Here is a 20,531-nt window from a genome sequence, read left to right on the forward strand (position 1 = left end):
ACCTATGTCTTGTCAGAGATGCTTTAATTTGGGTCGGCCCCTACAGAAACTCTTCTTCCTTTTAATGAAGCCCTCACTGATGAACTGCTTGGAGCCTGGGCCAAGACCTGCACAGGCGCTGCTGTGCACAGGGTGATAGCCCACCACCATTACCCTGCTCCTGGGATCCAGCTTTCCTCACCCAGCAACCCACCCTGGAAGCCTGGTTGTCCAAGTCTCCATGGCTGAGGTTAACTCAGGCATTATCCTTACCACACCACTAGATAGCGGAGGAGGCCTGAACCATCCTATCCCATGCTATTGCTGGTGGCAGGAACGTGGCAAAGGTGAGCGAGTAGAGCGAGTGCTTAGTCAGTGGCACCTCACCTCACCTCACCTTGCTGAGTTCCAGTGGCTTTTCAAGGGATGTTCAGGCATTCCTTATGGACATGCCCTTTGATTGCACTCACCCGTTTGAGTGGGTGCTTGAGCACTTTATGGACAGCAGGACTACTGCCCAGACACTGGGACTGTCCATGTCCCTAGGCTAGCCGTATTCTGCCTTTCACCCTTCTATGGCTATGGTAGGGGCTACTAGCCATGTCGGCCAAGCCACCATGACCAGCAGGCTTCCCAGTCCTTTTGTTGCTGCAGATATGGCTCCCACTAGCCTTGCGGGACACAAAGCAAGAGATTTGCCCAGTTTGCCACCCACACGTAGCAGTCGTAGCCTCCAAAACCCTTTAATATGCCCTTTCACCCTCAGAAGCAACTAGCTGGCGGCAGGCTCCAGTACCACCTGCACCAGTAGCAGTCTATAACCTCAGACACTGGGATGCTCCAGATCGTTTGACGGGTTACACCCTTCCATTAACGGAAACCCTGCCACCCATGCCACAATCTTCAGATTGTCTGACAGAGGGCCACCTCTCCCTGTTCCATCAGGTAGATTCCTTATTGAACTGCTCCTCTTCCACGAACAGGTTTGTTCTGCCTCGAAATGTCCCAATAGGTCCTTAGTATCTACACTTGTTCATCAGCCGTCTGATGTGACCCTGTGATTCTGGCACAGAAATGTCACAAAAAGAGACTGATGTCAGCACGCTGTGGCGGTACCTATATAGGCACCGTGCATGTTCCTTTTGGCGCGGACGATGCCCACACAGAGCCAGTGAATGGCACCCAGCTGCATACAGAGGTACTGCTCAAGATTTTTCTGACCCTTTCCGGACGCCTGGGGAATATACTAAGGTAAGAAATCTGTTGCTAGATAGTCTCTGCTAGATAAGACTTTACTAGAGGTAAGGAACTTGTTCATCTAGGTCTCCCCTTGTAAATCTTGGAGGAACCAGCTACTGGCAGGAAATACTGCACCATATCTTTATGCATCAGCAAATATCTGAAGTCCTGCCTCTGTCCCTGATCAAAAATACCTGGTTTGTTTATCTGCTCAATGACAATGTAATGTTGTGTTAGTATTATCTGGCTGAGACTAGTGACAATGATTACCTGCAAGTCTTAAGTCACGGCAAATGAAACAAACCAAAACAGGCCTGAGTGGCCATTTCTATACTCATTGAAGCCAACAAAGGCTTGCAGTTGGGCCGGATGCATGTTTTTTTTTTATAGGCCAGTTTTTCTGTTGTCTTTGAGAGCTAAACATGTTCTTGGCCATGTTGATGCGTATGTCTTTTGGGCTGTTGGCCTGGGCTGTTCTAGGCTTGGTGGTCTACAACTTTTTTCTTGCAAAGCTTTTTTTACTGATGGCAACCTAAGTGTCTGTGAGATGCAAACCCTTTATATCCTTGTACCTTTCTGAGTTTTATATAGGGACAGCGTGCTCCTCACGGCTTACTCCTGCTACTTCATGCAAATACTGTTGGGAATTCCACCTCTATGAAGATTTAGTTCTCCTAACATTGTTTGCTTCCTCTCAAAACATGTTTGATTGAGGAAGTTGGGCTCTTCACGAACACTTGGCTTAATATAACAAGTGGCCTGCATTCTACTGAACAACTATCTATAGCTGTTGGGCCAATGATACCAGTAAAAGGGCTGCTAAGACCAACATTGGCAAATTAATAGCTTGATGTATTATCTATTATTATGCTCACCATCCTTCCAGTGTCTGGCACATTTCACCAGTGCTCTGGAAGCATTGTTGGAATTCTGTAGGTGTGTCAACATCACAGAAACATACCGTACCAACCATATAATGGCAACAATGTGGGCTACCCCATCTTCACTTTGAACTACTGTTCTCTGGATGCTGTTTCCATGAGCAATGCAAGATTTGGCTGGACATTTTGAGTAACCTTTTTGTCTATGCCTAAAGTGCATTCTTTCAGTAGGGGTGGGTTATAGCTATGTTAGAGTCCTGCTAACACATTGGGTCGTCAGTCAGGTTTCTGGTAGTGTTAGAAAAAGTCTGCCAGGAAATCACATGAAGGGAGAGAAGTTGTTGAAGCCACAGACAAACTAAACCAGTTGTGAATACCACAAAGTAATGGAGTGCATTTTTAAAGCTTAAATAAAACTCAAGAGTAAAGAACTGTAGGCTGTAGCCTCTGCATTTAAATTGATCTTAAGCAACATCAGCCTGTCACGCTTTAATAAATCTTCTTAGCACCTTTTAAAGTATTTACTTCTTTAACTGTATTATCTGTTTTACACACACTGCCTATCGTGCTTTCTTTAGTGAGCATTTTGCTCCTTATGCCACGGCGAGCCAAGGTAACTCTTATTGAAATGGTAATAGAAATTTATGACAATAAGATGAGCAGGCCCTTTGCCCCATCTGGAGCAACATAAGCCATTTGCCCCATCTGGCCTATACATTTAGACAAAACTAACAACATTTGTTGGCATAAAATAATCCAAAGTACATTAGTAAGGTTCACCCCTTTTATTTAAAATGTTAAACTCTTATATATAGACTTTACTGTCTTGTCAAGTTATACATTCATTCTGGTATTAATACATCTGGCATATAGCCAGAGTAACAACATAAAGATAACTTCGTGTCAGTCTGTTGTATGGAGGCAACTTGACAACTTTCAGCCAGGGGTGTTAAATTTAATAAAATATCTACTTGTCCATGAGACAGGTTGCTTCATAAATCTAATTGTCCATTTGGTGCTGTGTAGTGCGGCAAGAAGTTATAGCAACAATCTTATTATGTAAGTGCTCTGATAATAGCTTCTCTGATTGTCAGGGCTAATACTATTGTAGAGCTTGAATGCTAGCAATTTCAAGCCCTACTGCAGCAATTACCTTTTTTTGCCAAATTTCTGCAGATCTACATTCTGGGGCTTGAGGAAGCAGTGATCAATAGTTCCAGGGCTGGAATGCCTTTGAGTCTGTGCATTCCTACTAAAGGCATATTACAAGGATTTTCACCAGCTCTTCTCTAATCTTTTGCCATACTTGGAAAGGTTGAAATGTACCCCTAAACTCCTGACAAGGGCAAAAGTAGAAGCTCTTCCAGGGTTGGGGGAAAAAGTAGTTGGAGGGAAAGTGCGCTTGTAAACTCTCAATAGATTTCCTCATGAGCAGATCTACACATGCGTATTTGCTTGTGCTATAGTACAGTTCACAAATATTTTCCAGGAGTACAGTTTCTGGGTCGATTTCTGTAAATTCTTGTGAATTCATAAAAGCTACTAATGCAAAGACATATACCTTGGGTGTACTTTTATGACTTTCTTTAAGAATTGGACCCCCAATTAGGTCTGGCGTTAACCAAGATGTTTTGTTTTTATCAAAATTCTATTTCGCTCTCTATCCATCTATCGACTGATAGCATTCTGCTCTTCCATAAGGAGCATATTGGCACACAAAGTAGTTTTGTTCAGTGCGAGGAACTATTGTGGCAATGTGTGCTTTTTGAGCCCCAAAAAAAAAAAGATTGACCACCTATGTTGGATTGGTTTGGCTTTACCAATGCTTGTTTATTTTCATGTTTCCCATAATCTTGTTAAAAATAGTTACACTGATTCTCCATTATGAATATGTATTGGAAATGCTAGAATGCATCAACACAGTTTACTAAATGATGCTTCAAACAAATAATACCTAAAATTTCACAGTAATTAAGCAAAATATTTTTTGTCTACTTGCATTTATTTCTATCCATTTTATTTTGAAAGAAAAGAATCCTCATTCTTCTTTACAATCTTCTGCAAACATTTGCATCTAATCAGAGAGCATTCTGGGAGAATTATACGCAGCGTCATATTTAAACTTTTCCAATGTGTGTGCATACATTTTTCTACTGAACCACTGTCCGTAGTGCAGTGTGACCTTACAACGCTTATTTGGAATTCTCACCCTAATAATACAGGCTTTGCCTTACTGAACCTTATATAGAAGTTTGAACCACATTAACGCAAATATTACCTCAACTGCAGAGATTTCCCTTCCCTGTAAACTGGCAGCCAAGGGGTTTGTGCTGCAGGAGGTTGGGCCTACTTTTCCCCTTGACACCAAACAATATGTCCTGGGCGTCGGACTAAAGGAATTCCACACCCCTGCAACAAGTGTTTCGCAGAAAACTACACCGCTTCATCAGCTCTGAAAAGAGATAAACCTATTTTCATTTATGAACAGAGTTCATTAAAGTTAAGCTAAACAAGTGGCTTAATTATATCCGGACATCATTGATTCATATTTCTGGTGAAAATCATACCTTGAAACCAGTAAAATGTTACAGCCACTTTGCCAAAAACTCTTTCAGACTAAATTCCGTTAACAGTTGTCATAGAGGTGATTGTAGGTGAGCTAAACAGTTAGCTTGATTATACCTGTACACCATTGATTTATATTAATAATGAAAAACATTCCTCGAAACTATGACTGCACTTAGCACAAAAACTTGCAAACAAAATATAATTCACAATTGCCACAGACATTTCTTGAAATTAATTAAAGTCCCACTCAAATAGACATTGGAGTGATAAAAATGCAATTCACAATTGCCATAAACATTACTTAAAATGAATTAAAGTCTCAATCAAATAGACAGTGGAACGGTAAAGAAGCAATTGACACAACTCTGACTGGTGATAACACTCGGCTAGTTACAAATATCTGAGATAGATCATACAGAAAAATCTCTCAGGGCATATCAGTCATTGAGTTATGTGTGAACAAGTTAATTATATGTAGAGTCCAAGTGGTTTCCCAGGTACTCTATATCAAGAAAATACAGAAAGTTCTATTTAAATATGAGGCTCGAGATATTTATAGCCAAGATTAGACCCAAGAATGATACAATTTCAAAAGCTTACCTCAATCTGGGTAAGAAAAGGTAAGCATATATGAAAAGAGATTCATAGATCCAATCAAGATCGATGCAGACGCGTCAAGAGAAATCATCTTCACGATTCTGGCCATTGAGTTAAGATAAATGAGCGATACCTAATTAAATAGAATAAAATTTGAGGGTGAACCAGTATTCTTAGTATGTACTGAAGCATATATCTTTTCAACTATAACAGCAATATAGAAAGTAAAATTAAATTTGAAAATGAAATCCTTTCAACAAATACATAGCAGGATCGAACTTGTGGTCCTTGTCATGCTACTGTGTTCCCCGTACACGGAAAACTAACAGGGACTCCTACTCGTATGCTGATATCTGGGTTATGGTCTTTATTCTTCAGCAAAAGTGCTGCGAAGTGGGTTACAAGACAACACCTGAAGAAGGGTTCAAATTTATCTCTTTTGGTTCTTACCAACGATGCAGGGGCAAGCAGAGGGGGTCACGTAATGTGTAGAAGTTCCATACCAAAGCTAGGAATTTACAGATTGTCTGACGAGTGCTCTATAGGTTGCTGCATAGATAAATGAGGTTGGGCACACACATATCATTGTGTAGGAACCCTCATGCTGTGGCGTTCTCATAGAGGATTATGCATGCAGCCCACAACTTCCATGCACACCACATTGTTTATCAAATTAATTAAATTTATGAACGACTACCTCTTGCGCACTAAGGAAATTGTAACAAATGATGGATTGAGCACTTGGGGAGGCTTACATAGTGACACAGAAATGTGGGTATGTTACTTAAACTCTTACCAAAGTAACATCAACGAGACAGGTGATTATTTAAGAAGGGGGCTATGAATGCAGCAATGATATGTTGCCAAACCTTAACCATAGAGATAGTTATGTAACTGAAGTGGATCTATCATGGTCTTTTGTCATTGGACTATATAGGACAGATGTTGGGGAGGTGGAGAGAGCTCATAACCAGATGATCAGAGTCATCCTAGGTGGAGCAGTGCAGCCAGGTCTCCTGCCAGTAATGGGAGGATGTCTTTATTGCTGTTGATGTGTGTAAGCTTTCTGTAACATGAAGCTAACTAAAACGTCTTTGTTGAACATTTATGGTGTTATGTCTGTGCTTTCTTAATCGGGACGCAGGCTGAGATCTAATTTAATAACTCAGTTGTGTAGCATATACAGACAGCAAACAGTCATAGGCTGTTGAAATTTCTCTAATAATGGAGACAGTGCTAGATTTTACTGATACTACGCACCTTCCCAAAGGATACAGGTAGAAAGGTCTGTGCACCTATCAAATCAGTCATTAAAGAGTATGCTGCAGTTTGGTTTGCAAGCATACTTGAATGCTGGGATCCCTAATTCTGTCTCGGACCGCACAGCTGATTGGAGTTTTCTTCTCAGAATGTGGACTAATTATACAGATCTGGTCATTTTTGGGCTGTTTCCCACAATTTGAGGGATAAAGTTGCTGTCAAAAGTGCTGGTGCCTATGTGGCTTTTAAGGGGGGGGGAAGCTTTTGTTTAAGTCTCAACTGACACTATCCTCTGTGGGTGGAGGCTGCTTTGAGCACACTACAGTATAACATAGTCTTGCCTTCTGCTATAAAAGAAGGGCACAGTAAAACAAGATGAGAGCATCCTGTGGTTTCAGCTGTTAAGGTGATTGAGAGTAATAACATGGAAGGACAGAGAATCAAACAAAGGTAGCAGGGAATGGCATTCTACAGCATGTCATTTTCATGCTCGCAGTGGGAAGCAACATATGAAGATTCAAACAGACACTCCGAGAACAATATAAAAGTAATAGTGGTAGTTGTTCTCAGAGGTATAAACCACAAGAAGCAAGGCCGCAATTCAAGCAAAGTAGAAGACAACCGGAAAAAAAGGCAGAGGAGAGGAAGGGCCAAACTAACATTAAGCATTTACTTAGGACAAATGGATAAAAATGTATAAAATGGGTTGACTCAAGTTTCACCTCGTAGCAATGGTATATGTTTTGAGCAAAGTATTCTTTGTAAGATTCCCTGCTTTGTAACCATCAGCACAGGCAATTTCCACATTTAACATCAATTTCTTTGGATGCAGCAATTTTGTCTTAAGGTATAGGTATGTTTTAAGGTTGACTGTGTTCCATTGCTGTTTTTTTTTTTTTTATTGATCTTTTTGATAAATTTGGTGCGTTAATGTATTTTATGTAAGAAAATATGTGGCTGAAATTGACATGCCATTTTATTTTCAGGCAGTCTTGCAGAACGAGACTGAAATCGTTACATCAAAGTTTGATGAGATTAGCAAAATGCTGGATCTGAAAAGAAAAGAATTGTTGGACTATATTTCAAATCAGGGAAGTAGGAAAAAGAAAGAACACCAGCTCTGGAAAGAAATGAAGAATGTAGACAACAAAGCTGTGATCAACCTCCTTCAAGAGTGTGAGAAGATTGTTGATGAATGTGATCCTCAGTCCTTCCTTAAGGTGAAAACTATTTTTGTTTAAAAATGCATATGTCTAGATCTTCTTAAGGGGTCCAGGATTCAAGTTCTTATGAAATAATCAATGATAAAATATTGAAATATAGTGCTTCGGAAAAATATCAAGGCAAGTTCTATTGTTCTTGTATGTTGAAATCAATCCCTTGCATTAAAAGCACAATCTTAATGTTTAGCAGAACATGATGTAGTTTTGCCAACTTTCCGCCCTGGCAGCACACAGAATGCTTATCTTATGTGTGTTTCTTTTATTAGTGACACTTAACTTGCGCCTAATCCATAGAGTAAGAAATCGGGTTACTGGTTGACTGGGGTAGTCAGGCAGCAACCACATCACAATTCTAGTCGGGGTAAAGCACAAGCAAACCCCAAATTGACCTGTGCCTAACCCCTTGGTTGCTTGGCACAGAGCAATCAGGCCTAACTGAGAGGCAATGTGTAAAGTATTTGTGCAACAATTCAAAAAGTAAAACTGTGAAAACACAACACAAAAAGATCCCACACCATGTTAAAGAAATAGTGCAGAATTTAATAAATAAAACAAGACCAAAACAACAAAAATCCAGTCAGTGAAAACAGTGGTCCTCTACTGCATTGGTGCTTGGTGTGTGAGGAGACAGGCTTACTGCGGGTCTCGTACTGATTTTCCTTGTGAGCAGTGTGGTCTTGGTGCGAACTGACCTGTTCACTGTTGCACAGAACTGAAAAGCTTGAGTCTAAGAGCTCAAGAGCCACACCAAGGGCCCAGGACCTAAGGGGTACCTCTTGGGGATCAGGAACATGCTGAAGACCGGTCCAGGAGCTGCTAGGGAGCCTGTTATGTCCATGAGGCTCAGACCAGGAGGCCAGCAGACTAGTCCTTTGTGTCATTCTGGGGTCATGGGTACAAGGTGGCGGCTGCAGGCCCATTTCTTCTTCCCCAGGCAAGAGGGCTGAAGGCAGCAGGTCAGCATAACAGGGCAGCAACTCCTTCAGAGTAGCAGTCCAGCAGAGTGGCAGTGCTTGTATAGCAGCGCAGCAGTCCTTCCTGGCAGAGTATCCACAAGTCCAGAAGTGTACTGGATTGGTGGTGTCTGAGGCCCTTCTCTTATATTCTCTTATACACAGTTGTACCTTTGAAGTAAGGAGAAGCTTCTAGAAACATGCCTTTGAAGTGTGGAGATGCCCTGCCCTGCCACAAGCTAGCTGAGGTGACAATGGAGAATTTATATTTTCAATATATAAGAATTAAATATATTTAAATACAAATTATAAGAAATCGTTTAAAGACTCAAAATCTAAACATATTCTCAAAATCATCAAATGTTATCTAAACAATAGGGACTATGAGCTCTCCCACATATTAATGTAAATAAAAATGTCATTTTCAAACTTGTAATGATAAATTTGACTTTACTATTAAAGAGGGTGTATCATTACAAGTTCATAGGTTACAAACATGCCAGATATACATCCTGTCATTTAGGAATTGCAACGTATAAAATGTAATAATCCCCAATGTTATCCTATGGGAGGGGTAGGCCTCATAGTAGTGCAGAGTGAATGTGGTAGGTTTTCACTACTAGGACTAACCCCCATGTTAACCTATGACAGAGATAGGCCTTGCAACAGTGAAAACCGAATTTGGCAGTATTTGGCAGTATTTCACTGTTAGGGCATGTAAAACACATCAGACCCACTCGTAGCAATTGATTTACAGGCCTTTGGCACCTCTAGTCCTCTTTACTAGGGACTTACTAGTAAATCAAATATGGCAATCATGGAAAAGCCAAGTACACATACAGTTTACACAGAGAGCAATTTTCACTTTAGCACTGGTCAGCAGTGGTAAAGTGCCCAGAGTATCACAAACTTGCAAAAGCAAAGTCCAGCACACAGTCACAACATAGGAAGCATAGGCAAAAAGATAGGGGAGACTATGCCAAGAAAGCCAGGTCTGACAGCTGCCGTATGATACTTCTGTGCCACTAATTAATTAACATGTGCTCTTTCTCATAGGCCTGGGACATTTTTAAGGTGCTTCTTAAGTGGGTGGCACAATAAGTCCTGCAGGCCAACTGGTAGCATTTAATTTACAGGCACTGGATATATGGTATACCACTCTACAAAGGACTTCCAAATAAATTAAATATGTCATCAGGTATATGCCAATCAAACCATGTTTAGGGGAGTGAGCACAAGTACTTTAGCACTGGTTAGCAGTGGTAAAGTGCACAGAGCCCTAAGGCCTACAAGCAAAAATCCAGTAAAAAGTGTGTGTATTTGGGCAGGGGAGTGCTGAACCTCTCCTTCGTACAGCCAAATACTGCGGCAGCAGGGTATAGTTGGCCACTGTGGGTTTGGTGCAGAGCCTGGCTTCGGCCAGGCCCTCTGGCAAACAAGTACTGAAACTAATGAATTATGGTAAAGGGTGCCTACAGTGAGGATGGGGACAAAAAGTGTATCAAAAAAAGAATTGCAAAATTCTTATTAAAAACCGAGTTAGGGTTCTGGCTCAGTTTACAAAACCACTGAAATTTGCTACAACTCACAATTTCCACCCATGTAAAAAAAACCTTACTAAGCAACACCTATTGTAAAATAGCACAGAGAAAGAAGACTGACTACCAAGAGCAAAACACAGCTGACACTGTGGGTTATGGAGGTGCGTACCACAACTGGCGAAATTAAGTAGTTTTGCATATTGGAGCACAAAACAGATCAGAGGCCCAGATTTAAGGTAATGACTTAATCTATCTTTTCAAAGAATGCTTTCTTTAAAAGCATTCATTCTAGGACTTTTATTGTACCTCAGACATTTTCCATAAAATGCGATAAAAATGTTAAGTCTTTGCTAGTCTAGCTAATAGAATCCTTCAGAGTGCATGTCCTTACGGGGTTTAAGGACCAGCACGCCAAATGGATCAGATGTACCTTTGCACCCTCGTAAGTCCATATGGCCTTGTTTCTGATAACTAAAACGGGTTCCTCCGGCACTTTGCAAAGACCTTAAAACATTGTCAATATAAGATGCCTAAACGGTTCGTAATTTGCAATTCCTATAATGGGAGTCTAAAAAAATACACAAAACTGCAGAAAATAGTTCACAAACAAAAAATATAAAGAAATTTTAACTGGAAGGCTGGAGCTTTTCAAAATGTGATTTTATTTCTAAAACACAAAGCAATATGCTAGACTCTAAAATCACTTTGTCTGTTTTTTTGCGCCTAATCCTTGCTTTGTTGGCGTATCCTAGTGCTTCAATTCAGGTCACACATCTTTCATTCTAGTGTTTGCTCTACTTCTTTTGTCCCCAGGAATCAAGTTAAAGATATCAACTTTATTTTAACCTCTAATTTCAAATTCCTTCACATTTACTGAGCGCTTTAACATTTTCAGTTTTGTGTGTGTATACTTTATTATTCTGCTGATGTTATTTAATTTTTGAACAATTGTGAATCCTTAAGTAGGCATAGCGAACCCACAGAGGTCCACCTACCACTGGTTAAGAACCACTGTTCTGTTGTCCCAATGACAATGGCCCTCTGACATTTGAAGCCATTTTAAAAGACTAAAATATTTATTTCGTGTATGTGTATTGCTATACTTGATTTCATTCAGAAATAAAAGTAAATGTTTTAATTTTCTTTTTTTGCCCATATTTTTCCTAATGGTATTTTTTGTTTTTTTTTCATTGCAGGTGGCATGCGACTTGAATAGAAGGTACAGATAATTGATCTCAGATTTCCCCACATCATTTCTAAAAATGTGTATAAGTAATATGCTGCTGAAGCATTTGTAAAATGGTGACTGTCTTCTCATTAAGAAATTTGAATGCACAGTTCTGTTCCCATTCCTTACAAGAAAAGGGAAATTGGTACAAAACATGGAGTTCTAGTACTCTGAAATCTGCATGTTCTGATTACTGTGTTTTTTACACACTTTACATTTTTCTTTTACTCCCAAACTAGTCGTGAGGTTCACTTTTTTGACTACACTACGTTGTTGTTTTGTTCTTTGGTTTCAGAAACCTCGTTGAGAATCTTTCTGATGTTAGCAATGCCTTATTTGTTAAAAATAGGTCCCAGGGCCCTGTCGGGTTTCCCTTTCTGCTTGACGCGCCATTGTCACTTTCAGCCTTCCCAAATACAGTATCAACACAGCTACTAACCATCACACTCCTACAAGTGTGACACTTATCACTATTCCTGGCCCCCAATGCTACAAGAATGGATTTGGCAGCAGGTATTAATACTTTTAATGTATATTGAATTAATGAACAACTGTTGTTGTTCTAGTCTCCAAATTAGAGAAACTGCGCCACCGCGTGGCAGACTGTCATCTGTACCGGTATTCACAATTAAGTGGTCGTGCCAAGCACCAGAAACGACCAGCTCAAATTGAGCCCTGGATTTAGAACTAGTCCTTTTAAAAGTTGTGATTGCTTTGAAAGAATTCTGCGGTTTGTCACATATCCCACTCCATGGTCCTTCTAAAGCCATTGCACTGGCAAGTCACTCCCATTTTTTTCTTCCTAGGGGACGGGTCATGAACTGCTTTGTTGTGCGTGCTTCTATTCCATGCTTATTACTTTACCCATCTATTTTGTGGCAAACATGTATTTTACTTCATAAAGAGTTGTGAGATGGTTTTACTCAGTGACTCCGGTTGTGGTGTGTTAGAAATTGAGGTCTCTAGTTGGCAGAGGTGTTGCCACTGTCCAAGTAGGGACCACAATCCTGTTCAGGGTAAGTCACAACACAATCCAAATTATCCTGTGCTCACCCTCTGGTAGCTTGGCACAGAGCAGGAAGGCTTAACTTAGAAAGCAATATGTAAAGTATGTGTGCAATAACTCATACAGTAACACAGTGAAACCACCACAAATATACAGGGAGTGCAGAATTATTAGGCAAATGAGTATTTTGACCACATCATCCTCTTTATGCATGTTGTCTTACTCCAAGCTGTATAGGCTCGAAAGCCTACTACCAATTAAGCAAATTAGGTGATGTGCATCTCTGTAATGAGAAGGGGTGTGGTCTAATGACATCAACACCCTATATCAGGTGTGCATAATTATTAGGCAACTTCCTTTCCTTTGGCAAAATGGGTCAAAAGAAGGACTTGACAGGCTCAGAAAAGTCAAAAATAGTGAGATATCTTGCAGAGGGATGCAGCACTCTTAAAATTGCAAAGCTTCTGAAGCGTGATCATCGAACAATCAAGCGTTTCATTCAAAATAGTCAACAGGGTCGCAAGAAGCGTGTGGAAAAACCAAGGCGCAAAATAACTGCCCATGAACTGAGAAAAGTCAAGCGTGCAGCTGCCACGATGCCACTTGCCACCAGTTTGGCCATATTTCAGAGCTGCAACATCACTGGAGTGCCCAAAAGCACAAGGTGTGCAATACTCAGAGACATGGCCAAGGTAAGAAAGGCTGAAAGACGACCACCACTGAACAAGACACACAAGCTGAAACGTCAAGACTGGGCCAAGAAATATCTCAAGACTGATTTTTCTAAGGTTTTATGGACTGATGAAATGAGAGTGAGTCTTGATGGGCCAGATGGATGGGCCCGTGGCTGGATTGGTAAAGGGCAGAGAGCTCCAGTCCGACTCAGATGCCAGCAAGGTGGAGGTGGAGTACTGGTTTGGGCTGGTATCATCAAAGATGAGCTTGTGGGGCCTTTTCGGGTTGAGGATGGAGTCAAGCTCAACTCCCAGTCCTACTGCCAGTTCCTGGAAGACACCTTCTTCAAGCAGTGGTACAGGAAGAAGTCTGCATCCTTCAAGAAAAACATGATTTTCATGCAGGACAATGCTCCATCAGACGTGTCCAAGTACTCCACAGCGTGGCTGGCAAGAAAGGGTATAAAAGAAGGAAATCTAATGACATGGCCTCCTTGTTCACCTGATCTGAACCCCATTGAGAACCTGTGGTCCATCATCAAATGTGAGATTTACAAGGAGGGAAAACAGTACACCTCTCTGAACAGTGTCTGGGAGGCTGTGGTTGCTGCTGCACGCAATGTTGATGGTGAACAGATCAAAACATGATGGCAGGCTTTTGAGTGTCCTTGCAAAGAAAGGTGGCTATATTGGTCACTGATTTGTTTTTGAATGTCAGAAATGTATATTTGTGAATGTTGAGATGTTATATTGGTTTCACTGGTAATGATAAATAATTGAAATGGGTATATATTTTTTTTTGTTAAGTTGCCTAATAATTATGCACAGTGATAGTCACCTGCACACACAGATATCCCCCTAACATAGCTAAAACTAAAAACAAACTAAAAACTACTTCCAAAAATATTCAGTTTTGATATTAATGAGTTTTTTGGGTTCATTGAGAACATGGTTGTTGTTCAATAATAAAATTAATCCTCAAAAATACAACTTGCCTAATAATTCTGCACTCCCTGTACATCACCCAGGTTTAGAAATGTATCTGAATAAAATAAGAAAAATAAAAAAAAATCCAATATGCAGAAGTTGATATATCACTTTTTATCGATTTAAGAGTCTCAATGCTTAAGAATCTGTGATTTTATCCTTGTAACACACAGTACCTGGGATGCGTCAAAAATAATGATGCACAGGGGCTGCAGAGGAGGAGATGCGTTGAAAAAATAAGGCGCTGTGTCAGATTTTCCACCGGGCACCGACGATTCATTGTTTCTTTCCACGCTGCAAGGTGATGCGTCAATTTCCAGTAGCACAGCCTTGGTTTCTCACTGTAATGCGGGGATATTTTGATGCCCAGGGACGTCACGTCAAAAGTCCTTGATGCGTGCTGGTAAAAAGGAGCAGCTGCTGCGTTATTACGGTAGGCGATGTGGTGAATTTCAGCCGTGAGGCAGACGCTGCATTGATTACTGCAGGCGTTGTCAATTTTTTCCGATGCACGGGGTGAAGACTTTGTGGCCTGAGACTTCAGAACAGGTGGCAAGCTCAATCCAAGCCCTTGGAGAGCACTTGCGGGGAAGGCAGAGTGTTTCCAGCAGAGTCAGATGCCAGCAGGCAGCATGGCAACAAGCAGGGCAGCAGTCCTCAGCAAAGCAGTTGAGATGAGTGCTTTGGGCAGCCAGGCAGTCCCTCTGAAGTGGGAAGGGTATGCCCAGACATAGGTCACATCCTCACTGTGCCACTGGATTCAAGCTGTCATTGCTGATGAATGACGATACCCTGCAGCTGGTCCTAGGATGTTTGTTTACGGTCCAGGGAGGACCTGGCTTGGCAGTTTGGGCTGGACTGTTCGCATGGGGAACAGGGTCGTGACTGATTGGAATATGGCTTGTTCCAAACTGGGGTGGTGTGGTGAGCACAAAAAAAACAATGGCTTAAACCCAGATCTTTGTGACTGGGAGTGAATCCATCACAGAACCTTGATCTGTGTCCTATGTCTGTAGTTTTAATATTCAACATCCCTTATAGCTTCAGGCTCCATCTCCTGTGCCCAACTGCTTCAACAATAAGTGATATTAGGTTTTCTTCCACTCTTCTGACTGACTTCTGTATTCCTCCTCAAGAGCCTTTAATTATTCTGCATGCTCCTCCATTTCGTTCCCTGCGAAGGAGAGAGCCTTCAATGAAGAATGGAACAAGGCAGATGGATTTTCCGGTCCTCAAGTCTTAATGCCTTGTATTTTACTGAATCTTTTACATTAATAATTTTCAGAACAATTATTATTTGTCTCACAAAGGCTGATGGTTCATTTTAATCTTAAGAGAAACTGGTACTGATTGATTCCCTTAGATATCTTAACTCAAGCAAAGGGAACAGATGCTAATGGTTGCTATTTGGTACCATACCCAAGGTCTACAGACATCCACACAATCATTGCATGTGTGCTCTGTACTCGAGCAATTGCCTGGAAAACTGTTCAGTTTGTCAGGGTTTTACTCCATTACAACTCTAAAATCTATGGGTTTATGTCTTGTGAGGTTTGTCCCTTCCATTACTATTGTGCTATCTCTCTTAAATGTACTTGAGACAGAAACTAGGGTGTTCTTTTTCTTAAGGGAAATAAGCTTTCAAATTCGGAATTGAAACTCCGTTTCGACCTTCGCTGTTAATAGGATAAAAAGAAAATCCTCATTCCTCCTCTACCAGCCCTGCCCTATGTTCTGTCAATGCCAGCTATCTCCAGGGTTGCTACACCCATGCTTAGTGAGGCATGGGTGGGTAGGGCTAAAAAAAAACAGGTCATTTAGAACTGTCAGCGGGAGTTGGCCCACCATGACCCAGACACCCCTCTCCGATCAGGAATTACAACTTAAGGTTATTCAAAGGAATTCCTAATGCTGGCCTATGAAAGGGGCAGGCCTCAAAATAATGAAAAAGCACTTGGGGGTTTTTCATTACCAGGACATGGAAACAGCGTGGTTCATGTCCTGCCTTTGACTTACATGGCACCCTGCTCCAGGGGCTCCCTAGGGCCTACTTATAGAGGTGACTTAGATGTAAGTAGAAGGGGAGTATAGGACTTGGCAAGGGGTTTTAAATGCCTAGTCGGGTGGCAGTGGAACTGCGCACGTAGGCTCTGAAGTGGCAGTCCTGAGACAAGCTTACCGGGATACTTACGTGGGTGGCACAATCAGTGCTCCGGGCCCACTAGTAGCATTTAATTTACAGGCCCTGCGTACATGATTTAGCACTCTACAAGTGACTTACAGGTAAATTAAATATGCCAATTGTGAGTATACCAGTGTTACCATGTTTAAGGAGCGAAGCACTCGCACTTCAGCACTGGTTAGCAGTAGTAAAGTGCTCAGAGCCCTGGGGCCAACAAAAAGATACAGCAACAAAAGCAGGAGGGGAAGGCAAAAAGTCTGGGGTAAGACTAGTCTAGGGATGTCAGGTCTAACAGATATGGTGCACTTTTGTGCCCTCACCCGGTGAGGAGAGTCTAAGTCCAGTGAGCCTGATGTTTAACTCTTTGACCTGGATCTCAGTGAGCACACACACTTCAGCACTGGTTAGCAGTGGTAAAGTGCTCAGAGCCCTGAGTCCAACAAAAAGATACAGCAACAAAAGCAGGAGGGGAAGGCAAAAAGTCTGGGGTAAGACCAGTCTCAGGATGTCAGGTCTAACAGATATGGTGCACTTTTGTGCCCTCACCCGGTGAGGAGAGTCTAACTCCAGTGAGCCTGATGTTTAACTCTTTGACCTGGATCTCAGTGAGGCTGGCACAAAGGGTACTGGGACTGTTGGCCACCTGCATCCTGCTAGTCATCCACAGAAAATGGCACATGTGGTCTCTACAGTGGGATCTGAAGTCCCGGTGGCCAAATTACCAGGGAAACCTGTCAGATTCTATCCAGATTTTGGAGGCGACTGTAAAAGATCTTCAGAGTTGGCTGCTACACCACAATTGAGCCAGTAGCAGACCCCTCTCCTTACTCCACCAGAGTTGATGGTGGTGACATGCATCACTTCTGGGCTGGGGAGGCCATCTGGGTAAGTAGATATCAAAGGACTCTGGTCTTCTTTAGAAACCTGCCTGCACATCAGTTTGTTTCAGTTACAGACAAAAGCCTTCCTACCAACAATCAGAGGAAGGCTGGTGCATGTTTTTGCAGACAACACCATCGTCATGTGGTACTGCAACAATTAGGACAGTTCTGGTCTTGAATCCTGTGCCAGGAGGCTCTCCACCTCTGAAAAGTGGCTGACTGCCTAGGGCATTTGTCTAGTCATGAACCACATTAGTTTCAATCAGTGAATCTGAAGATGCTTGAAAATGTCTGGGCCTTTCCAGACGCCAATTGCTTCTTGCCTGTTTTTTCCTTACTCCTTTTCTTTCAGAGAGTCTGTGATCTAACTGTAGAGTTAGATTAATCAAATCAGAGCAAGTTTCTGGTTCAACTTGGGCCAATACATCTTTTAGTTCGTCTTTTAACCCCTGATAAAATATGGCTGACCTTTTTTCCTCAGGCCAAGCAGTTTCCACAACTAGTCGGTTGAAATGGGACAAATACGTTATCAAATCTTTATTTCCTTGGCTCAATTCTAGAAACTCTTTGTCTGCAGACATAGTTATAGCGCACCTATCAAATACTTTTTCAAATTCTTCCACAAAACGTCGCCAATTATACAACAAAGGACTACTGAACTAAAGGCACAGCCCAAATAGCTGCATCACCACTCGGATACAATATCAGAAATGCAATTCTAGATTGTGCGTCCTGAAAAGCACTTGGACAACATGTAAAATATACCTCCACCTGAGTGAGAAAAATTTGAACCTTATTAGGGTCGCCTGAAAACCTTTCTGGTGCAGCTAAAGGAATCTGTGTTGGAACGTTCACAGCTATATTAGTAGGTGTGGCAACCATAGGGCGAGTAGTAGTATCAGAACCATCCACCTTACTCTGTAACTGAGTTACTTTGCTAACCAAATTAGCTGTGACATTTTTTGAGTCTGTCAGATCTTTTGGCATCTGAGCTACCGCTTGCATAAGGGTGTCTAAGGTGGCCATTCTTGCGCCGCCAACGTACAGACCAAGCGGAAAGTATTAAATCGTGGGCTCACTATTCTGTCACGGTGTCTTTTCCTCCGGATCTGCACACCGCCGAACAAGAAGGCCCACCTCCCGGCGTCTTCGACTCAGAAAGCTTTAATAGCACAGAGTTACGATGAAGCCAGGCGGGGGTAAGGGAATTAGGGTAGGGAACAGCTGGGAGAGAGATCTGAAAAGGAAGAGATTAAAACAAGTATGCATAAACTCATTAATGACAATCTAATTCACCATTAGAGCCTTTGCGTACATGCATCTCCATAATACCACATTGAAACTCTTCGTGATTGGGCAATAGCCCCTTCTGTAAATCACAACACAAGAATGAACTGAGACCTCAGAGTCCCAAGAAGACCAGAGCTTTAGACCATGGACACTCTCTGAAATAGCAGTCATAGAACCACTTATGCATTGATAAAACTCTAAACATTAGATCTCTGTTTAGATGACTCATTAAACACTTAGAGGTCCTTTCAAATCATGTAAAACGCCTTAATATGTATCTCACATATCATGCATCTTAAACAATGAAACTGTGATTTCTTTATCTTTGAAACCCTTGTTCAATAAATGTTTTTTTTGCACATGAAATGCGCTTTTACTGGAGCGTGTTGCTTCCGTGAACTGAAGTGCTTATCTGAGTGCGTTTTGCTGTGGTGGGCTGAAGCGCTGTACTGAGCGTGTTTGCTGCTGTGGACGGAAGCGCTTTACTGAGCGTGTTTGCTGCTGTGGACTGAAGCGCTTTACGGAGCGAGTTTGCTACCGTAAACTGAAGCGCTTAACTAAGCGCTTTTGCCGCCGTGAACTGAAGCGCTGAACTGAGCGCGTTTTGCTGCGGTGAACTGAAGCTCTTTAAAACGCCATGCTCGTTAGTCTAGGGGAATGCTGAAAGTTAGGGAAAAACAACTCCCTTCTGACTAGGGCTCTTCACGACCTTACCGCCCTCGAGTACGACCTACTTGTGTCTGAATTCCCAAAGGGAATAACTGGAACCTTCGAGTTTCTGCCAAGCTGCCTTTGAAGAAATTCTGCTTTGCTCCAGAGGAAGGTCCCTTGAGGTCTGACTGCATCGAAGTCTTCAAAATAGTTAGCAACGTGCTTGGGTGTGGTTGGGCTTTATAGGCCTGCCACACCCCCAGATGGCCGCTGCCTCTAAAAAAAAAAAAAAGGGAAATGTAGTCCTTTCATAGGATAACACTGATAAGTGCATCTTGACCACCAATGGCCTGAACTTGCAGCTATGTGGGTTTTACCACAGGGCAAGCGACGCTGCTGGCCATTCGTGGAACATGCGGGGAAGACCAGTGGTGAGCATAACGTGGCGCAAATCCGCGCAGCGGACCTTCTAGTGGAACCTGGACCGCGCGCAGTCTTGATCCTGAAACATAGTGAACAAACTCAGTCACTAAAACAAGGCAGAATAATGAATAGCAGTTACACCCGGTGGTGGCACAGGTCATTTTCTTGCAGAGGGGAGAACCCTAGCTCAGTCTTTTTGACACAACTACTGAGAATGCACAATGTAATCTAAAGAAGATAAGACCCAAGTCATCCTATTGGCTCTGGATTTGGCCAGAAATGTGTGGTACCTAAAACTTATGGGGTATAAGCATCTGTCATCGGCTCAAGCTGCCACTTCGGGAGGATCTGTTGTTGCAGCAACAGGCAGGGTCCTTGTGAGAAATTGGGTTTTTCGTTGGCTGGGGTGTGAGCCATGGCCAATGCACTGCTCTGCCTCCCGTGGCTCCACCTCGTAAGTAGAGCCCCTCATCCCTCGCTCCTCTGAACTCCTGACCCCTGTCAGGAGTTCGAGGCCCTCCTCCACCCGCAGGCTTCTGCCTGCACTTCATCCTTGGTGTCTAGTGGGAGAGCTCTGCTTTCCTTCTAGGCTGCCCTCTGCCCCTCTCCTCTTATTTTCTGCTTTGCCCTCCGTTCTGCCTTCACTTCTGTGTCTGTCCCTGTTTGTGCTCCTTTTTCTTCGCGTTCACTCTTCCCCCGTTTTCCTCTCATTCCGCTCTCTCCATCACTTCGCTCACCCCCCCTTCCTTGCTGATGCTGCCCCTGCGGCCCTGCCCCCTCCTCTCTCTCTTGCGCTGCACTCCCGCCGCTGCTGCCCCGCGGCCTTCCCCATTTTTTGTGCCATTTTTTTCATCCCTGCTCCCGCCTCCCAGCTGTCCTCTCTTCTCCCCACCTCCCTACTTAATGGCGGCCGCTGTGTGGTAGGGCGAGCAATACCACTGACCTGGTCAGTGCACTGCTCTGCCTCC

At 42.5% G+C, this 20,531-nt stretch overlaps 1 protein-coding gene across 4 annotated transcripts in view; it reads left to right on the plus strand.

Annotated features, from left to right (window-relative positions):
• The window catches only part of LOC138304164 (uncharacterized), a 266,322-nt gene that overhangs the window by 65,361 nt on the left and 180,430 nt on the right, over positions 1–20,531 (plus strand). For all 4 annotated transcript variants that reach the window (XM_069244002.1, XM_069243994.1, XM_069244018.1 and 1 more), the window contains exons 3-4: positions 7,511–7,744; positions 11,438–11,460. In XM_069244002.1, coding sequence (XP_069100103.1) covers positions 7,511–7,744; positions 11,438–11,460 — 257 coding nt within the window. The remainder of the gene's footprint in view (positions 1–7,510; positions 7,745–11,437; positions 11,461–20,531) is intronic.

The sequence above is a fragment of the Pleurodeles waltl genome, chromosome 1_2, assembly GCF_031143425.1.
Source record: "Pleurodeles waltl isolate 20211129_DDA chromosome 1_2, aPleWal1.hap1.20221129, whole genome shotgun sequence".
Lineage (NCBI taxonomy): Eukaryota > Metazoa > Chordata > Amphibia > Caudata > Salamandridae > Pleurodeles > Pleurodeles waltl.